At 40.3% G+C, this 22,421-nt stretch overlaps 1 protein-coding gene across 1 annotated transcript in view; it reads left to right on the forward strand.

Moving 5' to 3' along the window:
• Nucleotides 1-5,811: 5,811 nt before the first annotated feature.
• SGCG (sarcoglycan gamma) overlaps nt 5,812-22,421 on the forward strand; it is a 148,633-nt gene continuing 132,023 nt past the window's right edge. The window contains exon 1 of the mRNA XM_059378288.1: nt 5,812-6,099. Within this exon, the coding sequence (XP_059234271.1) occupies nt 6,046-6,099 (54 nt within the window). The 5' untranslated portion in view covers nt 5,812-6,045. The remainder of the gene's footprint in view (nt 6,100-22,421) is intronic.

Consider the following 22,421-nt stretch of genomic DNA (forward strand, 5'->3'; position numbering starts at 1 on the left):
ATTAATTTTGAAAAATAAATGTTAGGGATCGTTTTATGCAACAGTCTCAATGACAGATGAAAAGATTTGGGCCCATACATAGAGCTCTCACCATGGAAAAGATCACTGGGTGTAGGAATTGAATTTAAATTAACCAGGACCCCTGCCACAAAGTTCAATGTTCTTTTATCACACCATGGTATCCCTCTGAGTTTTAAAGTCACAATTGATAATTCTGACACATATACGGTACCAGTTTACACATAAACACACAGAAAAAAACCCTTAGCTTATAGTCTGTCTTACGAAATATAGTGCAAAGAATAAACAAAAGAAGAAGGAGGAGGAGAGGGAGGAAGGGGAGGAGAGGGAGGAGGGGGAGGAGGGGGAGGAGAAGTAGTCGTTAAGAAACCCAGGAACATTATCACAGAAGTAAATATGTCAGAATGTCAGAGAGGAAATGGGTTTTATAGAAGTCACCTGAGACCTTCTTCTCATTTAGTTTTAATCACCAAAGAAGAGGGACGCCTGAGTGGCGCAGTTGGTTAAGCCACTTGATGCCTTCGGCTTGGGTCATGATTCCACTGTCCTGGGATCGAGTCCCACATCAGTCTCCTTGGCGGGGAGCCTGCTTCTCCCTCTGCCTCTGCCTGCTACTCTGTCTGCCTGTTCTCTCTCTCTCTGACAAATAAATAAATAAAATCTTTAAAAAATAATAATAATAATTACCAAAGAAGAAAAGGTAAAAAGCAGGAACAATGGCTACTTGGACCTGCCTCTCTTCTGACTTCTGCCTAACATCATGGGACTGTGTTACTATTTTTATTTACAAGCACTTTGTCTAGTAGCTTTATTCAGATATAATTAGCAGACCATACATATACACCTTACTTAACGTATACAATTAAGAGACTTTAAGGAGCGTCTGGGTGGCTCAGTTAGTTAAGCATCTGTCTTCAGCTCAGGTCATGATCCCAGGGTCCTGGAATTGAGCCCTGCATCAGACTCCCTGCTCACTGGGGAAGCTGCTTCTCTCTCTGCCTCTGCCTGCTGCTCCCCCTGCTTGTGCTCTCTATCCAGGTCAAATAATAAATAAAATCTTGTAAAGAGAGAGAGTGACTTTTAGTATATCCACAGAGGTGTGCAAGGACTACCACAATCTCAGTAACATATTATTACCCCTCAGTGTTTTTTGGACATTTCCCATAAGTGGAATAAGACAGTGTGATCTTTTGTGACTAGTTTCTGTCACGCTGCATGTTTTCAAGGTTCATCCATATTGGAGCATGGATCAGCAGCTCATTCCTTTTTACCTCTGAATAATATTCCATTGCATGGATAGAACACTTTTTTTAAAATTCACCCATTGGTAGACAAACATCTGTTGTTTCCAGATTTGGGTTCTTCTGAATAATGCTACTGTAAACATCTGTATGCCAGTCTTTGTGTGAAAGTATGTTTTTATGTCTTTCAGTGTACTAAGAGTATTACCCCGCATCTTTGCCAACATTTGCTATTACTTGTTCTTTTTTTGTTAGAGCCTTTCTAGGGAGTTTGAATGGTATAAATGGTATCTCATTGTGATTTTAGTTTGTTATTTCCTTAATGGCTAATAATGTTGAGCATCTCTTCAGCACTTACTGGTCATTTGCATACTTTCTTTAGAGAAATATCTATTCAGATCATTTGTCTATTTTTCATTGGGTTGCTTTCTTCCTGCTTAGCTGTAAAAGTTCTTCATATATCTGGTTATAAATTACTTGGTAGAAATATGATTTGCAAATATTTTCTCCTGTTCCGTATATGGTTTCTTCACTTTCTTCATGGTATAATTTGTAGAATTAAACATTTTTAATTTTGCTGAGACCAAATTTGTCTATTTTTTTTTCATTTGTTGCTTGTGATTTGCCTCACTCAAGATTACAAGGATTTACTCTGATGTTTTCTCCTGAGACTCTTTTCTTCAAGCTCCTGTATTGAGGCCTGTGATCCATTTTAAGTTAACTATTGTGCATAGTTTGAAGAAGGGAACACACTTCATTCTTTTTCATTTGTTTGCATATATCATGTAAATTCTATAATTTGTCAATATACAGTTGTTCACAGTATGCCTTTATAATCCTTTCCTATAAGGTTGATAATGATGGTCTCTCTCTCTTTTTTTTTAATTTTTTATTTTTTATAAACATATATTTTTATCCCCAGGGGTACAGGTCTGTGAATCGCCAGGTTTACACACTTCACAGCACTCACCAAAGCACATACCCTCCCCAATGTCCATAATCCCACCCCCTTCTCCCAAACCCCCTCCCTCCAGCAACCCTCAGTTTGTTTTGTGAGATTAAGAATCACTTATGTTTTGTCTCCCTCCCAATCCCATCTTGTTTCATTGATTCTTCTTCTACCCACTTAAGCCCCCATGTTGCATCACCACTTCCTCATATCAGGGAGATCATGTGAGAGTTGTCTTTCTCCGCTTGACTTATTTCGCTAAGCATGATACGCTCTAGTTCCATCCACGTTGTCGCAAATGGCAAGATTTCATTTCTTTTGATGGCTGCATAGTATTTACCCTAAAGATACAAACGTAGTGATCCCAAGGGGCACGTGCACCCGAATGTTTATAGCAGCAATGTCCACAATAGCCAAACTGTGGAAAGAACCTAGATGTCCATCAACAGATGAATGGATCAAGAAGATGTGGTATATATACACAATAGAATACTATGCAGCCATCAAATGACGGTTTCTCTCTTACTTCCAACTTTGGGAATTTGAATCCTCTTTTTTCTTTCTTGGTCAATTTAGCCTCTGAGACTTTTTTCCCTGAGGTCCCTGTTAAGCTTTTGTCTGGTTCGCCTCTGAATATCACACTGAGTTCCGAGCCTCCACTAATTGTTAGTGGACTTCTCTGATATTTTTAAAAATACCTGCACATAAACTGTTCCACTCTTGGAACCAATTACAGTTAGCCCCTTTGCCTGGGTAACCCTTGAGGTCAGTCTCTGAGGCTTCTTCCTCCCCAGGAGGGCTCCTTTCTTTTTCCTGGTTTTCTCTATTAAGTTTCTAGCTGGTCTACCATTTATTTCGCTTTTTGCTATCATGGAGTTACCATCCTTCTCTTAGTTGCTTATTACCAAGCTCTCCAGTGTTTCTGACAGTGCCCTTAGGTATGAACCTCACCATGATCTTTTCTAAGTAAAATTGGTCTTCTTAGAGCACTTATGGCACTATGGTACAACTTCTCTTGCCCACCACACAGGACCTCTGTCCCACTGCCCCAGAGCTGGAGGCCAACAGCAAGCAGCCTTTTTCTTCATAGTGACACTTCCACTCTCTAAGCATGGGTCTCAGGTGGAGGGCTGAAGCCCTCAGGATCCTGTTTTCCTCTCCCAACATGCAACCTCCACCCTATGAGTGAGCTGCTGTGGGGACAGTAGTAGTAGCCCAATAGTTTTTTTTTTTTTTTTTTAAGCCCGATAGTCTTAATTCCTCTGTACCTGGGTTGAGCTTGCACCTCATAGTGGTGGCTAGGTAGGTGGCAAGCTCCACACCTCTCAGCCACATTTGCCTGGAATATGCTCATAACGGACTGGGGCCGAAAATGGTGGAGTCCTGCCCCCCTCCCCAGGGAGAAGCCAGTATTCCAGACCCAAAACTGAGGGAGAGAGACTATCTTCTCAGCTGCACTCATTCAGATTGGACCTTCCGTGACATTGAGCTGGGAGCTGGAAGAGTGGGTTGTGGCCCAGATTTTTGTTCTTCTTACCAAGATTTAGTATATTTTCATGAGTAAATGTTCCTTTATTTGCTGTATGCCCTTGGGACAATTTCCAGAGACTTTAAGTGATTTTTTTTTTTAAATACTAAATACTTTCATCACTTACGGTTGTTTCACTAGGGAGAGGGTGAGCGGAGAGTCTCATTTCCTTCCAATACTTTTCTTATTTGTATGTACATGTATCTCTCCTTTTTCAATTTCTATTTGTTTTACAATGTAACATATTAATTTTATGAGTATAGTATACTATATATTCAGAAATGTATATACTTTACAAATAAATACCGATGTACTGGGTTGCTCAAAATATTTTTTACTGATAAGGTGCTCAATCAAACTGAGCCTTCACACTCCATAAACAGTCCTGGTTTGTTTGGTTTTTCTTCCCTTGTACTGTTTTGGATATATTTAACTTTTCTGCCAGGAGAATTATGCCAAGGGCTCCGGATCCTCAGTGTTCTCACCATCCACAACATTGAGCTATTGTCAGTTACTTCTTTCTATGCCAACAAAAGAGATGTCCTGACTTAGATCATGTTAGTTTTGGCAATTAAAATGCATTAATAACTTTTGAATTCTTTGACATAAATATATAAACTGAAACTTTTATTAAATAATGGGGAAATTTTTAGAGCAATAATTACAGTTCTTTTCATTACAAAGTAGAAAGAAATAAAAAGAAAATGTGAAATAGAAAATGATTAATATATACTTAAGAGCACATCTCAACTTATGTCAATCTTAATTATCCTTGTGAGAGTAAAGTTTTTGAAAGAAGTGGTTGTCACTATCACATATTAGGTAGGGAATAACTAACAAAGATTTTCATTACACTTCCCTGGAAAATTGACTTATCTCCTTTTGATCTCTACCTTTGAAAAAGTATGCTTTAATATAATCTAAGCATTGTAAACATTTCTGCCTTGCAATTATCCATTTCATTACATGAAAAATGTGTAAATTTTCTAGCATCTTTATGTTCCCATTTGGTTCCTAATACAGTAGCATATCTCCATCTAAAAAAATCATAAAACACACCAAAATGATTCTTTTGGATGAGATAATTTACCTCCAGCACACTCACCCAGCATGCTCAGATACCCGTACCATTCTCCAGACACAGAACTGCTAAAAACAAGTCACTTTCCTGCGTAGATGAGAGGGGTCCAAGTGTAATGTGGCTGTCAACCAGAAAATGAATGAAATACACAGGCACTAATAGGATAACTATATGCCATATAGACACAGTTGAGCAAACCTCCACAGGCCTTGAGAAAAACGGGGTAAAAGAGGCTTCTTAAAAGTAATGGATCGGCGCCTACTACTTGAGAGCCTGATTCCATGCTTTTGGCAACACATCTGCCCCCGCCAAGTTTCGGCAGATCCCGAGGGACGCCCCCTAGCGGCGGGACGTGGCCCTTGCTTTGATCTAGGAGGAAACCGCGGGGCTTCTGAAGCCCAAGCGGTTCTTGGCTAGAGTCCCGTCCTGTCTCTCAACAGGGACGCCCTAAACCCCTCAGATTAGGAAGGCGCAGACTGTTGTAACTGCAAGGGACTGGGAGCCCAGGTGGGAAAATTAGTTCTTCCCCCGAGCTCCAAGCCCGGGATGCCTTAAGGAGACGCAGGGCACCGAGGGGGGAAAGATGGCAGGCGCCCCCCGCGGGTAGCCCAGGAGGAGCGGGCTGCGAGCGGGCGTCCACCAGGACCCGCTCAGCGACCCGTGCGCCTGCGCGCCCGTGGGGGGCGAGCGAGGGCGGGCAGGCCGCGGTGGGCGCGACTGGACCGCCGGGACAGGCCGTCCTGGACTCGGAGGGGCGATGCGGACGCAGGGGTGCTGGCGGGGCGCCGGACAGTGGGACGCGAAGGACGCGGGGAGTCACGCCGGGGCGCCGGCCGTTGTGGGAGGGGCACAGGGGCTGGAGGGCGGGGGTGGCGGTGACGGGGCTGGAACGGGGGGGGGGGGCCGAGGGAGCCGGGCGCGCTGGCCCCGCGCGGAGGGGGTGTGCGGCCCGCTGGGGGCGCCCGGGGCTTGTCCCGCGCGCGCGGGGCTCCTGGGGGCGGTGCCGTAGCGGTGCCGAGTCTCCCCGGGGCGTCTGGCCTCCGCCTCCGCTCGCTCGCGCCGGGGCAGTGGCACCGGGAGCCCTGGCGGGGATGTGGGCACCCGCGGCTCGGGGGAGCGGCTCCCCCACCCAGAAGCAGAGCTGTCGCTGCGGTCGCCGAGGAAGGAGGACGGAGCCGAGGCCCGCGCTGTCCGGACAGGAGACGGTGGTCTCATCCCGTCGGGAATGAGGGGGAATACAGTGGCCGTTTGCTCTCCGGGACCCCAAGAAGTACAGCAGGTAAGGAGAACGGTCGCGGACCGCCACTTGGTGCTCAGTTCCCCGATTTCCGGGTCCTTCCTTCTCTTGCAGCCCCCTAAACTGACCCGTTGTTAGGATCCTCTGCAGCCTTTTCCCAAGACCCCAAACCTGCCTTCCCACCCTGCTTCCTCTCCCTCTGCGCCTTCTCTGCCCCGAACAGCGTTTGCCTGCCTCATCTGCCAGCCTGCGCGGGTTCTGGGACAAGTGTGAAAGGTAGTTTAGACAGGCGGCCTCTCTCTGCCAGAAAAACTTTGCGGATCTGCACTCTGACTTAACACTTAAATAACGCGGGGGCGGGGGGAGGGGGAGGCAGAGAGAGGCAGGCATGCGAGGGGGTGCGTGTGGGGATAAGAGTGAAAATAAGAATGAACTTGCTTTCTGTAAATTGATTTTGCCGAAAACCTTGCCATGGATTGCTGACTAGTCTCTCCTTTGACATTGAGTAAGCGGAGTGGCTTCACCAAGAAGTGCAAAGTTGCACAGGGTTTACCTGCGCATTTTAGAGGGGAAACAGAGCCTTCAAATCACGGTTGGCTCCCACAGTCTTTCGCGGAATTATAACTTGATCCTCCCGCCCCCTTTATATCCACTACCCTCTGTAGTTCTCGTGGTTGGTATTTATTATTTATTTGCACGTTATTCGGTTAAACCAGAGTTAGGCAGTTGATACTTTTTAAATCACTACTGGATGGTCTGATGTTTTTAAGTAGTGGTACAATCACATACAGTTTTTTCAGCGAAGTAACAACTCATCAAATGATACCAAATGTTGTATTAAGTAGATTCTTAGTGATTACACTCTATGTGTGGTATTTTTGTATAAATGCTGCCGAGTGTTCTTTAAAACAGGTAAATCTATGTTTGTAAAGCCATGGAATTCTGTTTATTTTTCTTTTAAAGCAGATCTTTTTTTATGACTCTTCTTGTGCTTTTCTTCCTTTAATATGAGCAAGCAAAAAAAAAAAAAAACCCTGAAAAACAGATTTTACAATATTATTCAAAAATATATATAAGCTGATCTCTTAATTTTGGGTGATGGAATATTTTACCAAAAGGTTCAGTGTCTCTGGTATGTGAACTTCCTTTTAGAAAAAGTGCTTCCAAAGTGATTAGCAAACTGACATTCACTCCATATGTGTAAAAATATCATATAGTAAACTTTTAAAGTTATTGAATCATGTTTTCAAATACCTTGCTTTGCCAAAGTCCTTATGCTCCTTTGATAGTTAATATTTGTTGTTACTGAATCATTAGGCACAATATTCAGTAGATATTACACCTAAATCATTAATGCATGTAGTATACCTCCACTGTGGGGTTACAAGTATAGAAAAGTTGTCCTGTGTAACAATTATAATCTAGGTTATATTTCTTTAATCTTGAAAAAAACATACTGATGAACAATCCATTTAATAAATTGGACATACATAAACAGACTATAAAATAAATCAGGAACCTTTGACATTTAACAAATAATTTGCTTTTTTAAACAATTAAAATACCTCTCTGGGTGTTAATGAGGATAATAATACTCAATATATATATATGTACAGTATTACATTTTGATCAACATCATTTCATTATCTTGCATATGACCTTTTAAAATTCATCAGACCCTAATTTTGATGTTTAGTTGCTATTGTGTCCCACAAGAATTCCTAATGCCCTTTGGGTAAAATAGGCAGATATCTATGGACGTAGGTATAGGTAAGCAAAAAGGTAATGCTAATTTTATTTCTTTCTCTAGAATTGTACTGTTAGAAAATGATTTATATGACCATGATTATCATAGTATCATAACCCAAATACTTAATTTCCTAAAGACTTAGGTGGCGTTGCTTTGTGATTTTTCAGAAAATGCCATTATGTCTTCTGCAGTTGAATTTATGTGAAGTAAACACAACTGGTTGTGTGTTGTCAATGGTACCAATACAGGGTTATCTGTATTGTATCCCTTGTTTGAAGTGTATTTGCTTATAAATTTCTGAACACACCTTCTAAATTAGGAAACAAATTAGCTACAAACAACAACTTGTCTTTTTAGCATATCATTTTGTTAGGTGTGAGGGAAATATTTGTGCTGGTATAGGAGACAGCAGGAAAAGGAAGAAGATAGTAAAATAATGCTTCCTAACTATTTTATGGCCATGAATTCCTTTGAAAACCTGGTGATTGTTCTAGATCTGCAACTTGGACTGGATTCCAAGAGGTTAAATGTTCTTGAAGCCAGTTCTGGACCCCTGGCTGAGGTCACCTAAATTAGATTCTCAGCATGTAGGTGGGCTCTGTTGCTGCACATACAAAACCTTGAGTCAGTCCGTTATAATAAAATATGATGACATTAATGCTTACATTAATAATAAAACAATGAAAACTTAATTGGAAAAGTAACACGAGCCAGGTATTAATTTATGGAAATGTGCTTGTGATATTTTGCCTAGTAGATTTTAATATTTGTTCCTAAACTCCTTTTTCAAAAATAACATACAATAAGTGAACTGAATAAAAAAGGGGGAAAATTAAAAAATAGGAAACCTTAACTAAGATCATATTGCATTGAAGACAAAGGCCTAAGTAGCAACCAGGTATAAGAAGGCAAGGACTATAAAAGCTGTGTTTTTATAAAGAATGTCTTCATGAAAAAAAAAAAAAGAATGTCTTCATGAGTCACTGGATTATTTACATGGATTTCTGAGTGTTAGATTATACTTGAGGCTCTCTTGCATTTCAAAGGCTTGAGGTGCAGATGCCCTCTGTATATGAAGGACTGTTTGCATTGGTTTTCCTCCCAGGTCCTGCTAGGCCACACTGTCCTGACCAACGGCCACTCTTGGGAGCCGTGGTGAGCCGTGGTTCCTCCTCTGTATCCTTTTGCCTTAAGATTCTTGATTCAATCTATTTGTTTATTATACCCCTTAATCTGGAATTATTTGAGGTAAACACCCAAGAAATTATTCTCCAGAGAATTTCCTTCTCTCTTGGGGAGGTTGCTGCTGTCCCTCTGACTTCTTGCACTTGCTCTCAAAAGGAAAGTGCTGTGTGCAGCCTATTGACTGCACTCCTACGTTAAGCCTGGAATGGCTGGTGTTCATTACCTTTCACCCATCTTCACAAGAACCCTGTGAGGAGGGCCCGACTTAAGACAGGAGGAAACTGTGCCCAGAGAGGCTATCGTTTGCCAACATGATTGCTCCGCAGAACTGAGTAATAACACAGACCTGACACCAAACCCACACCTCCCACAGCAATACAGCACCCAGGAAGACTGCTTGGGTTAATCCTGCCTCTCATTCTTCTTGTGAATGCAAAATAGCTCAAATGGCCAGACCACATGACTACTGCCAGGAATACTTTGAATCAAGGAAAAAGAAGGCCATCACATTTAAGGTTAACATTAACCAGTGTATAAAGCATGAGCACCAGGAACCTTGGTGCCTTTAAAAACCTCAGAATTCTTTGGGAACTCTGTCTTCTTGAAGGCAACTTTGATGTCTTCATTTTCTAACTAAATAATTTTCCTTGACTTTTTACTAAATCAGGCAAATACAAAAGGCCAATAAAATAGATAAAATAGTATCTTATGAACATAGTATTCCATTAGCAAGTCTTGAGATGTGTGGTGCATAGTGGGATGGTGACTAGCACACTGGTACTTTCATTTTATGAAGATTTTCATTTTATTCATACTTACCTGAAGCAAGAGTTCTGTCAGCCTTCACATATCATCATATAGTATTGCCTCATTTTTTGCCTTTCTGCCTTTTTTTTTTCCTTTCATTTCCAATATCCAAACTTGGAGGCATATGTAAGTGGGGAATGGTGAGAACGACCCAAATGGAATAGTAAAAGAATGATCACCCCTTCCCTTCTTTTGAACTGTCTCAAGCCCCAGGTTACTGTCCCACGGTGTGTGTGTCTTTAAGAAGTATCACACTCCGTTCAGGGTTCTGTATAATTCTTCCAGCTAACACTTTGTACAAGTCTGGAAAAGTAGAAGTCACCATCTCTTTGAAAATTGCTTCAGTCTTGTCTCTTTTTTTCTCCCCTTCTCCTTCTTGAATTCTTACTACATGCATTTTGGCCCTTCACATTTCCATCTTCCATTACTTCTCGGACTGCTGATTCCTTCATTCCACCTCATGATTGTTTAATTGGTTGAGTGATTTGTAATTATTGTGTGTGAGCTCATCTACACTGAGCATTATTCTTAGGACTCTCAAATGCAGCAGGTGTGAAAGTGTCCCTAGGAGTGGTTCTGCTTGTGCATCTGCTGGGATACCAGGGGTTTTATGGGTCTCAGAGCAGATTTTATGTAAATTTGATGGTTGGGGGTTATAGCAGCACATATTTATTACCAATCTGGACAAACTGTCACCTGTAAATGGTACGGGCTTGTGGTTGATTTAAGCTTATGATTTTGCTTTCTATGAAGTGGTTTGTCTTTCTATCCACAGCCTTAGAGAGGGAGGAATCTCTTCTTGGACTTTCTTTGTATGTGGGAGCTCTGGCTTTGCTTGGGACAGAGACCCACTCTCCCATCTCTATTGGGCATTAAGATTCAGGCTCAGTTTTGAGGCCCATAAGTGGGTCTAATAACCTGTCAACTATATGTGGCATCACTCCCCAGTTATCTCTGGCTTTCATTTCCATCCTTTTTTCTAGCCTTAAGAATGTTCCATTCTTTCCTGTAATTCTGACCACGTACTTTTAAAAGTATTACATTTTATGTAGAACTGTGTCTTGTTGGTACAAATGGGGTTCTCTCATGTCTTCTCAGTCCTTTATATTAGAAGACCTCCGTATGTGTGATACATTTCATTATTTGGAGGGAACATTTCCTATGTAGCTATTTTTAAAGATGATTATAAATTTAAAAAATACTTTGTATATTATACTAAGCTAGATTATAAGAGAGCTCCATGATATTCCTTATCTAAATTTTAAATAAAACAAATTTTAACCAAATTCTGGAATTTTAAAATGAGTAATAAAGTTAAATGGTGTATTAAATGATGCTAAATGGTTACATTATTATGAAGATAATCCTCAATTATTTATGTTAATTATATAGTCTGTGGATTATTTAAATTGGTTATCTAACCTATTGATTGATTTATTCTTGGGCTATCTATACCTTTGTTACTAAATTGCTTTTATTTATTAATATCTCTACCAAATATTAGTTGGAAAATAAGGATAGAAGTCAGGACAGTTTTGTTAGTAATTAGAGTTTGAGCGGTTGGTTGCTTGAAACTAATAAATTGAGGTTTGAGTATTTTGTCTTGTGACATGAAACTCAGACCTTAAGTATGAATTTGTAATTAGAACAGGTACTCAGGTAAGTACCAGTTGATTTCAGGGTTTTTTTTACTTTGCCAGGGGCAATGAAGGGGACTAAAAATGTAATATAATTATCAGATTCACTTCTTGGACTAACAATGATAATAAGACAATAAATTTATTTTGAAAATAGTAAAACCTAACTAAAATATGACTTGCATATCTACAACATAATCTATTTCCAATAAGATGTATCAGGAGTAGGCAAAGTTTTTCTATAAAGGGCCAGATGATAACTATTTGGGCTTCATGAGCCATAAGATCTCTGTCACAACTACACAGTTGGGCAGTGGTACAGCCATAGACATACATAAATAAGTAGCCATGGCTGTGGCTTAGGAACAGTCTACTTGTAAAACAGTTGGCAGGTCTTAACTTGACACAGGCCATCATTTACCAAACCCTGATCTATACTAATGAAAGCAATCAGTTATGAAGAAATAACTTTAGTTGTGATGTATTTTTCAACACAGATTGATATGGTCAACCTTAAGAATTGAACAACAAAGGCTACCACGCAGCAAATTATTTTCCTTGGGAATAGGGAAATTGCAGTTTGCAACACATAAATCATGGAGAACCATAGGCAAGTCTGGAGAACAGGGAAAAACATCCTTTTGTAGAGGGAAGAAGGAAGGTGGGAGGGTGGTTTTTCTTTATTTAAATTTATTTATTTTTTTCAGTGTAACACTATTCATTGTTTTTGCACCACACCCAGTGCTCCATGCAATCCGTGTCTTCTCTAATACCCACCACCTGGTTCCTCCAACCTCCCACCCCTATCCCCCCCACCCCCCTCAAAACCCTCAGATTGTTTTTCAGAGTCCATAGTCTCTCATGGTTCACCTCTGCTTCCAATTTACCTCAACTCCCTTCTCCTCTCCATCTGAAAGAGATTATGCTGAGTGAAATAAGTCAAGCAGAGAGAGTCAATTATCATATGGTTTCACTTATTTGTGGAGCATAACAAATAGCATGGAGGACATGGGGAGATGGAGGGGAGGGTGGTTTTGAACAAATGTTCTGTGGAGGAAAATGAGAGTTTGAAGTAGTAGTGGCTTCTAATTGGCTGCAGGTGACTGAAATCGTGGCAGCTCCTTGTTGGCTGGGAGGAAATTGACTCCCTCCTGCTGGACTGTTTAGGCTGTGAGGGGCAGTAGTGAAGGAGAGCTAACTCCTTGCGACTTCTGATTGCATTTTGGATGAGGTTTGTTCATTTTCACAATAGCTATGTAAACACTGTTTTTGAAAAATCACTTCATACAAAATACTAATCCCTTCATACTCAAAAGATTTAGGAAAGAAGGAATTAGTCCTTATTTATTTCTTCTTTACCTTCTTTAGTCATTTCTTGTTTCAGGCAATGATATAATTCACAAACTTAAAAAAAAAATTGCTTTCCTCTCTGAAACTGAGTTGTAACTTCAAACTGAGTAAGTTAATGTTTGTAAACTACCTCTAATTCATAAACATCAGTATGGTGAGATTTGTTTTAAAAAAATAATATTTTAATATATGCATCAACATGAATATGCTGTATACATTACATTACATTACATTTCATTACGGATCATTCTTAAATGTTATCACTATACAAAACTGATACAACAGCCCACAATAAAAAAAAAAATTAGAGAAATGCATATATGTGACCCATATTTTAAAATAGTAATTGTTGTACCCACCAGTAAGCCATGATCATCTGCACAGTAGGTTTATGATTTTGCTCCTACATACAATAATCAATAGAGGTGAATCAGTGTGTCATTTTCCTCTAAAAGATAAAGATTTATATAAATTGGAAATAAGGGGGGAAAACTTAAAAATTATTTCATCAAGTTTGCCTCTTTTGACATGTAAAATGGTGTAGGCAAAAGATTTTACAATTTCATTAAGTAGTTTCATAAAGTATTCTTACTTTCATACGGGGAAGGGCTCAAGATTTTTCTATGTTGCTTATTTTAAAGATTTTAACTACATATTGAAAAGTGATGTTGTCCTTTATTTGCTACACATTAAACAGTTGGAAGATTTTTATCCAACTCATAGATACTGGTTATTTGTTGATAATTTTTTCAAAAAAATAAAAGGTGGTAATTTTGTAGTATATAAGTGTATCAAATCAACATATTGAAAACCTTAAGCTTTTATAGTGTTATATGTTAAATCTACCTCAATGAAGCTGGAAAGAAAAAAAAAAACCTAATTGAACCCTTCTTGCTCACTTCAAAGAAAGAAAATACTTATACTAAAATGATCGCTCTGTATCACTACACATGTGTCCAAACCCATAGAACATACAACACGAAGAGAAAATTCCAGTTTACTGAAAGGAAAATCACTTTCAGTGGTTACAATGTGTCAGGGTAGGTTCATCTTTGTTAACAAAAATGTACCATTCTGGTGACATAGATTAGTAAGGGAGGAGGCTGTGCGTGCGTGGCGACAGGACGACTATGGCAAATTTCTGTACTTCCCTCTCAGTTTTGTTATAATCTTGAAACTGTTCTAAAAAATAGTTTCTAAAAAATATACAGTGCATACATATACCACATTTTCTTTATCCATTCATGTGTTGATGGACACATACATTGTTTTCGTATCTTGGCTATTATAAATAATGCTGCAGGGAACATGGAAGTGAAGAGATCTTTTCAAGATCCCAATTTATTTTCTTTAAATATCTACCCAGAAGTGGAATTACTGGATCAGGTAACAGTTCTATTTTTAAACTTTGTGAGGAAGCTCCACACTGTTTTCCATAATGGCTGCACCATTTTACATTCTCACCAACAGTGTATACGAGTTTCAGTGTCTCCACATCCTAGATAATACTTGTTATCTCCTGCCTTTTTTTGAGAATACCACTGTAATAGGTGTGAGGTGATACTTCATACTGTATTGTATACTTGAAATTTGCTAAGATGATGACATTTAAGTATTCTGACCAGGGAAGGAAGGAAGGAGAAACAGTAACGATAGGAGGTGATGATTGTGCTTATTAGCTTGACTCTGGTGGTCATTTCACAGTGTATGTCAAAGGTCAAGTTATACACCTTAAATATGTACAGTTTTTATTTGCCAATTACACCTCAATAAAGCGGGGGGGGTGCTGTGGAAAATTTTCCATAGCATATGCTTTTGACGTGAGTTCTATGTTATATCCAAAATGTGACTGATTTTGTCAACTCTTGCCCCAGTTAAATGGATCTTTAAAATTTGATCTGCTGCATTCAGAAAAGACAGGGAAAAAATTCAAAGGCCAGAATTTCATTAGCAAGGGTCTGAGTTGTAGCACTGCAAAATTCTTATGGGTCACTAACTAATTTCAAACTGTAGACGAAGTACCTCCATACGATAGTTCACTCACCCCACATTCTTTCCTTGTCCAAAATGGGCTGCTTCATTATTCACTTCAAACCATTCCTGCTCTGGTTGTTAACATTGGTTTTCATTTATTCTCCCACACAGCCAGGTTAACACCTTTCCCATGTCCATCCGAGTGGGTGCTAGGTTCCATGAAAGCCTCGCTCTACATGGCTTCCCCGTTTCCTGAATTGGGGTCCAGTGGCCTCTGCTTCTGTGATGCTTAGACTGCAGCTTGGTATCTACCACCATCTGGGGTTGCTCAGCAAATTATTGTGGAGTTAGGCTTAATTTTTTTCCGTCTTCTCAAGTTTGAGCACAGAAACCTCTTGGGACTTCTCTGCACATGGGAAACATCATGAAGAAGCCTAGGCAGGCCCCACCCCTCCATTTCTGTCTCAGCCTTTTAGCCTCCTCCTCCTGTTGACTTTTGCCTTTCCACACCACTGGACCCATGCTGATGGCCGGAACTTCCTTGGCCTGATCAGCATCGTCAGCTTCCACCTGTCCGTGTGTATCTGCTCCATCCACTGAGCAAAGTCCTGTCACAGATCACTCCTGTAGTGTGATTTTCCTATTCTTATTCCAAAAATGTTTTTAAAATCCCGTAAGTGTTCAGTTGCCAGTGCTGAACATTCACAGCCTCCGGTCTCAGCTGGAAGGACCCTTAGCCTCATGCTGTGATTTCATTTATGCTCCACTTTTCCCTCTCCCTTCTCACTGAAAGCCATTCCAGACCGTATCTGCTGTCCTTACCATCCCTAGCAGATGAGGTCTCTCCTGCTCAGCTGAGATGATGGGGCACTCAGGTATGCACTGCCTCAACTTCCTGTTCTCCCCAGCCATAATCTTAACCATGCCCCTCCATCCTTCTCTCTTCAAAGCAGCTTGGCTCAGGTCCTCCCCTCCGGCTTTCGCCTTCAACTTCTTCAGGCCATTACATTCCCATGACCACCACCCCCACCATGGGTGCCTTCCCCTATTTATGAATTAGCGTAAGATTAATACATGTTTGAGGCTTACGTAAAAGGAAAACCTTTAGAGAAAGATGGTGGCTACACCTATGACTGGTTTATTAAAGGCAGAAAATTAATTCTTCCCAGCCTACCTATGAGCTATTTAAAGCAATCTTGTCCTGTGCTTGTTTTGATATAGTTTTGTTTGAACAATTTTAATCAACTTACTCCATTTCAATGTGAAAAAATTGGGGCAAAAAAATGATTTAAGATAGTTTTTGAACAATGAAAGAACATAAAATGAATATTATAGCATTATCCTCAAATCAATAATTATGTTATTTACCAAATTCAGCCAGTAAATTCCTGATATTTCTTGGGCTAACTCTGAAATACAAATATTGTATTTTTAAAAGGAACAAAATAGCAGGGGATGAAGGTAAAAGTTTTTTAATTAATCAATTTATTTTTATATTTTTTTTTATTTAAATTCAAGTAGCCAGCATCATTAGTTTCAGATGTAGAGTCCAGTAATTCATCAGTTGCCTATAACACCCGGTGCTCATCACATCAACTGCCCTCCACCCTGTTACCCCATCCACCTACCCCCCTCCCATCCTGCAATGACAGATAACATTTTTAAAAGACTTGGGAAGGAAGGCAGTTTTAGGCCGACAGCAAAATTGAGAAGAAGGTAGAGAGATTTCCCATACTCCTCCTGCCACCCCCACAGCCTTCCCATTATCAGCATTCCCTCCTACAGTTGTTACAACACTGTTATCTCCCAAAGGTCACAGTTTGCTTCAGAGCTCATTCTTGTTGTACGTTCTCTAGGTTTGGACAAGTGTGTAATGACATGTATCCCCCATTATGGCACCATAAAGAATAGTTTCCATGCCCTGAAATTTCCCTGTGTTCCACCTTGTCAGCGCTTTCTGACCGCAGACTCCTGGGGAGCAGTGATCTTTTTATTGTCTTCATAGTTTTGCCTTTTGCAGGATTTCATGTAGTTGGAAACACGTAACCTTGTCATATTGGCATTTTTCACTTAATAGTAGGCATTTAAGTTTCGCCTACATCTTCTAATAACTTGAGAGCTCATTTCCTGTTACTGCTGGATGATATTCCATTGTCTGGATGTATCAGTTTGTTTATCCATCCACCATTATCCAGTTTTGTGTAAAATATTTTTAAACGCAAAAATTATATGACTTTTTTTTTTCCTAAAAGCGTTTCTAAGAGTATGTCTTTTCATACAAGTCAAACTTTTTTGCATTATTTTTGATGTGGGAAGAAAAAGACCTAGTATTCCTTCCTCACAGTGTACCAAACAGTTTGCATCCAAATAGTTGGCTGTATTCTACAAATTTGTTTGCAAATCTGAATATATTTTTTTAGAAGTGTATCATATATCTGTTATGTTGAAAGAATGCTTTGCAAATGCTTAAGTCTAATGTAGCTAAATAAAAATGTTTCTTGCACAAAGCCTAAACATTTTATCAGAATATGTGATGCTCAGAATTGGCCCAAAGAATAAGACTGTTTCCTGGCCACATAAGTGGGGTGTTTTCAGTGATAGTTTCAGTAGAAAGGAAACAAATGTGGTCCTGGGAGAGAAGCAGGAGTCTGCACTACATGTAGTGGGAATGAACTCACAGCCACTTGGGGACATAGGGACGTGTGAAATTTTACCAGCCATATCTATCAAATAGTAGTAGACTTTATGTTCACCCAGCATAGCATAGATGTGAAAAAAAGCTTAACTATTTCTTTCAAATATACCAAAAAAAAAAAAAGAAAAGAAAAGAAAAAGAAAATTCTCATTGTGGGAACCTAAGGCAATTACTTCATTCTATTGAGTTGAAACAAACTGTCAAAAATGACTAAGCTTTCAGTTACACTCCTGGGCATAAAGGTGAACTGAACAGAATAATGTTCCGAAAGAGAGCACTCACATTGCCAGAATATAAGCTCTGAAAGTAGGATAAGATCTATAGAGGAACAGGGAATCCTGAGAGTCTGACTCAAACCAAGGCCAAGGAATCATCTTCAATTCTGTGCTCTGTTTAAGTTTTTGCTGAAACAGAATTCACTATTTTCCTCTTCTTTGGCTATCTAAGATTGTGTGAAAGACCAAAATTCTTTCAGGAGTGAGGATCCACAAAAGCATACCCATGGTGCCTCCAAGTAGTTTTCACAAGTCACTAACAACCCTCTTAACCCTACAGTGAAGGGTCACGTGGGTAACAGACTTCCACGTTGAATATGACAACATGAGGGTAGTATTTCCACAGTGATTCCTCCTAAAATCATTCAAAAGCAGCAAAGTTAGTGAAAAACTCCTTCAGATTCTATTTTAAACAAAACTAGGAGACAACCAAAACCCAAACCACAAAATGAGTGAGAAGTTACCCAAAAGAGTGGGGATTGAACAGGTATGTGTCTGAAAGACTAGCGAGAGAGAGGACATAGGAGCTGCAGGCTCAGAAAACACAGTACTCTGTGTGTGCATGTGTGTGTGTGTGTGTGTGTGTGTGTGTAAAGAGTGTGTCCTGCAAATGGCAAGATTTTGTTTTTTATGGCTCTATAGCATTCAACTGTGCTATGGTGACCACTGTGAATTGTGTAAGACTGATGAATCACAAACATGTACCCCTGAAACAGACAATACATTATATGTTTAAAAAATAAAATAAAATGGCAAAAAAAAGAAAAATGTTGAGCTGATGTAACTATAGTAAAATGAACATAATAAATAGGTGTTATTCCCAAAGATTTGGTACAGCTATACATCCTCGTAGATCAGATCAAAAAGAAAACAAGACTCATGTTCCTATACACCTCTCTGGATACTTGATGTAGCCTCTCCATCTAGTCACACAGTTACAGACTCCTGAATAGTTAATATATAAGGCTATCTTTGGGTCAACCATGACTTTTACTGACAACATGACAAACTTAAAGAAGCTGGCTAAGTCCATTTTTAGTACTTTTAAAATTGTCTCCTTCAACTTATTTCTTTATCTTAATGTACTTTTTAAGTACTTCTGTATACAAGAAACCCTTTTGGTTTATGGCCCATCCTGCGTGGTGCAGTGTGCACACCTCCCATACCGTGGGAGGAGGAAATAAACTAGCTGACAGCAGGGCATCTCTTGCACAAGCTCTGTGCCAAGATGCAAAAGTGTGCAGATGTGGAGTCACTCAGAAAAGTCTAATGCCAGGAGGCAAGCTGACTTTTGAAGCTAAGCATAGGACAGATCTTGTATTGTGAAAAAAGAGAGAGAGGGAGCGAGGAGGGACAGAAGAAAAGGGAGGAGACAGGAGGAGAGAGAAGTGGAGGAAAGAGAATGAAAGGAGAGGAGAGAAAGAAACCAAGTAAACAGACATGAACACTGGACAAACACAAATATTTGGGGTCATGAAGAAAATTCCAGTTAGATCAAAACATATCCCAGCCTGGCACAGACCTCCTGAAAGTAGCCGGGCAGGGAGCAGAAAGGAGAGGGAGAGAGTGACAGCCCAACGGAAGGGGCTTGTTAGAAGAAATGGGCAGTATTTCATGGATAATACATCTAGTGTTTGGAATAAGGTCTTCTCTTAGAGGGAACTATAGCTACATTGCTGTGCAGCTGAGATTATCAACCATGGCCACCCATTAGAACTGCCTAGGGAACTTGACAAATACCTAGAGCAGGGCCTCTGTCATAGCAAATACATCAGAATGTCTGGAGAGGATCCTAAGCAATGGTATTATTTTATCTACTTCCTGGTCGCTGCTAATGTGTGGTCACAGCTGAGAACCACTGCTCTTCATGCCTCATTCTCTCCGACCTTATCTGGTCTGTTCCATGTACCATGTTCCCACCCCTAGGCCTTGCTTGTGTCACTTAAACATAGATCATTCCTTCCCCAGGGCCATTACACAGAGCAATCCCCTACCTTTATCACACTTTGCCCTGGTCTTTTCATGATAACTTCTTTCTCATTCTTCAGGTCATCCCACAAAGGGCTGCCCTGACCATGTGCTTAAATATTCTCCCCATCCCCATGCTTACTTTCTTAATAAACTTGCCAGGGTGAGAAATTTTCTTGATTATTGTTTTCACATTGATTGGCTGTTTGCTCTCAACTAAAATATAAGCTCTGAAAAGGTAAGTCCTCCTTTGTCCTGTGCACTCAGCTATTCTCAGCATCTAAAACAGGGTTTGGCACCCATTTGGTACTCATTGGATCAAAAACAGCAGAAGTGGCTTCAGCAGGATCCTGGTAGCCTTTGCATATAACTGATTCATATAAGACAAACCAACTCAGCATCCCAGAAAAACAGTTTCAGAGAGAGTCAATCATTAATTCCATTAAGCAACCTCTATATACAATAGGAAGCATTGCCATACACCCACCTAAAAGAGCATTACTTTTCTGAGGCAATTACTGAGACTATGAGAATTGAATTTCTCATTATTCTAGCAAACATAAGAACTAGTCAACAAAAGCAACTCAAGTGTATGACAGAGATAATCCTTGATGAATACTACTTAAATGCATCATGAATGACAGACAACTGCTGTTATTATTCACTCCATTGCATTGTTACCATATCTTACCAAATCTACAATGCCCATTTTTTGCATTTTAATAGCTCTTAATTGGAATGCATATGACCATTAGTGCCAGATTATAGTTTAATTTGCAGAGGTACTCCTTACTGGCATAAAAACAGTGGTGGTCTTAAAATCATCACTTTTAGCTTTGATGAGATAATATTAAATGAGAAAGTCGGGGCTTTTTTAGGAAGTATCTTTGAATCATTACTAAGCCTATCATTTTTTTAAAAGAGTTTATTTATTTATTTGACAGAGATCGCAAGTAGGCAGAGAGGCAGGCAGAGAGAGAGAGAGGAGGAAGCAGGCTCCCTGCTGAGCAGAGAGCCTGATGTGGGGCTCGATCCCAGGACCCTGAGATCATGACCTGAGTCGAAGGCAGAGGCTTTAACCCACTGAGCCACCTAGGCGGCCCCTCCTTTTTTTTTTTTTTTTTTTTTTTAATTTAGAACTATGGTCTTAAATCTTCCCCCTGGTCTTCTCTTGCCAAATCAAGTTATCTTTCTCTGTCCTCATCTTTGACTTCCCCAGAGCATTTGGTAACCCTGAGTAACCCCATCATTCATGTATGCCACCACAGAAGGTTTGGATTTCTGCAGCTTCCCAGTTCTGTTTCCCAGCTGTTGGTAAGGAGCTGTTCACGTTGGTGTTCATCACCTCTCTTCATTTTTTTGAAACTACTCTTGGTACCATCACCTCCTTTTTTTTTTTTTTTTAACACATCTATAGTATTTATTGTCATTTACCAGAAGAAAGCAATAGTAAAACAAACATTTATGGGGCATTTTAAATGCTGCTGCTGGAAACACAACTAAATTTCACCCAAGTCACTCAAACGGGTTGGAAGTAGAAAATGTTGTCGCAGGATAGTAATTTTTTTATCTCCCCCTTCCTTGCCAGCCTCTTATTTTGCCCCTGCCTTTACAGAATACTCCTATCAGATGCCAGCCTTGTTCCCAGTTCCACCACCTGGCTCCAGAAGTATGCTGCTGAGACGGTCTCCAAGCTCATTGTCTCAATTCCTTGTTCTTCTAAAATTATTCTGTTCCCACTTATGCCAGTTCCTTTGGCAGCTGCACGGACTTAAGATAGGCAACGTTGCTGTGGCGAATGTCATTCAAGAGCTGATCTCTGGGAGTGATTTCCACCAGCAGGGGTGGCCTGTTTTTCGGCACCGGTTTGAGCGTTCTGATGACATCTTTGAGGTTGGTCTTCTCCAGCGGCTCTCTGGCCTCAGGCATCTGAGCTTGCATTGCATCCTCTTCAGCTTCACCACTCGGAAGGAGTCAGGGTCCATCCTGTACTTTGGGAGCTGTGACGGCTTCCTCAACATTTCATTCTGTCGATTGAAGGCAGCTGCTTGGGGGTTGGGAGGCTGTGGAGGAGTCTGGAGGAACTCCTGCATCCTGGGATCAGGCATGGGTCCCCCCAGCCTCTCCCACATTCCAGGTGGCACTTCCTCATTCTCTCACACCAGGACCTGAGTGAATTCCTACACCATGACCACCACCCACAAAAATTGTTTTTTCCTTTTAATTTTTTCAGTGTTCCAATTTTCATTGTTTATGCACCACTTTAAAAAAAGACAAGTTCTTTATTGCGTTGGTTTAATTAAAACTTACATTAGATTTTTATGTTGCAAATGATCAAATACCCACTCTACAGTTTTGAATGGAAGGAAAGCAATTTATTGGCTGATATAACTAAAAAGTACAAGATTAGAGCTGATTTAGGCATGCCTCGATTTACGGACTTGAAATTACCATGAAGTTTACTTCTCTCAGCTCCAACCTTTGCTGCTCACTGACCAGGCTTGAATCACTATCAGATTCAAGTCAAACAGAAAATAAAGTCTGTCTTGTCAGCCGCTGAAACAAAAGTTGTGGGATTGCTCTGATTGAGGCTGGTTGGCTTGGATGGAGTCATTCTAAAATAAGCTCTGGCCAAGAGAATGCCACAGTCTGCTCAGGTTGGGCTAAGTCAGGAGTGAGTTCATACTGGGAATGGACCAAACATATAACTGATAGCAAGATAG

The sequence above is a fragment of the Mustela nigripes genome, chromosome 15 (genome assembly GCF_022355385.1).
Source record: "Mustela nigripes isolate SB6536 chromosome 15, MUSNIG.SB6536, whole genome shotgun sequence".
Lineage (NCBI taxonomy): Eukaryota > Metazoa > Chordata > Mammalia > Carnivora > Mustelidae > Mustela > Mustela nigripes.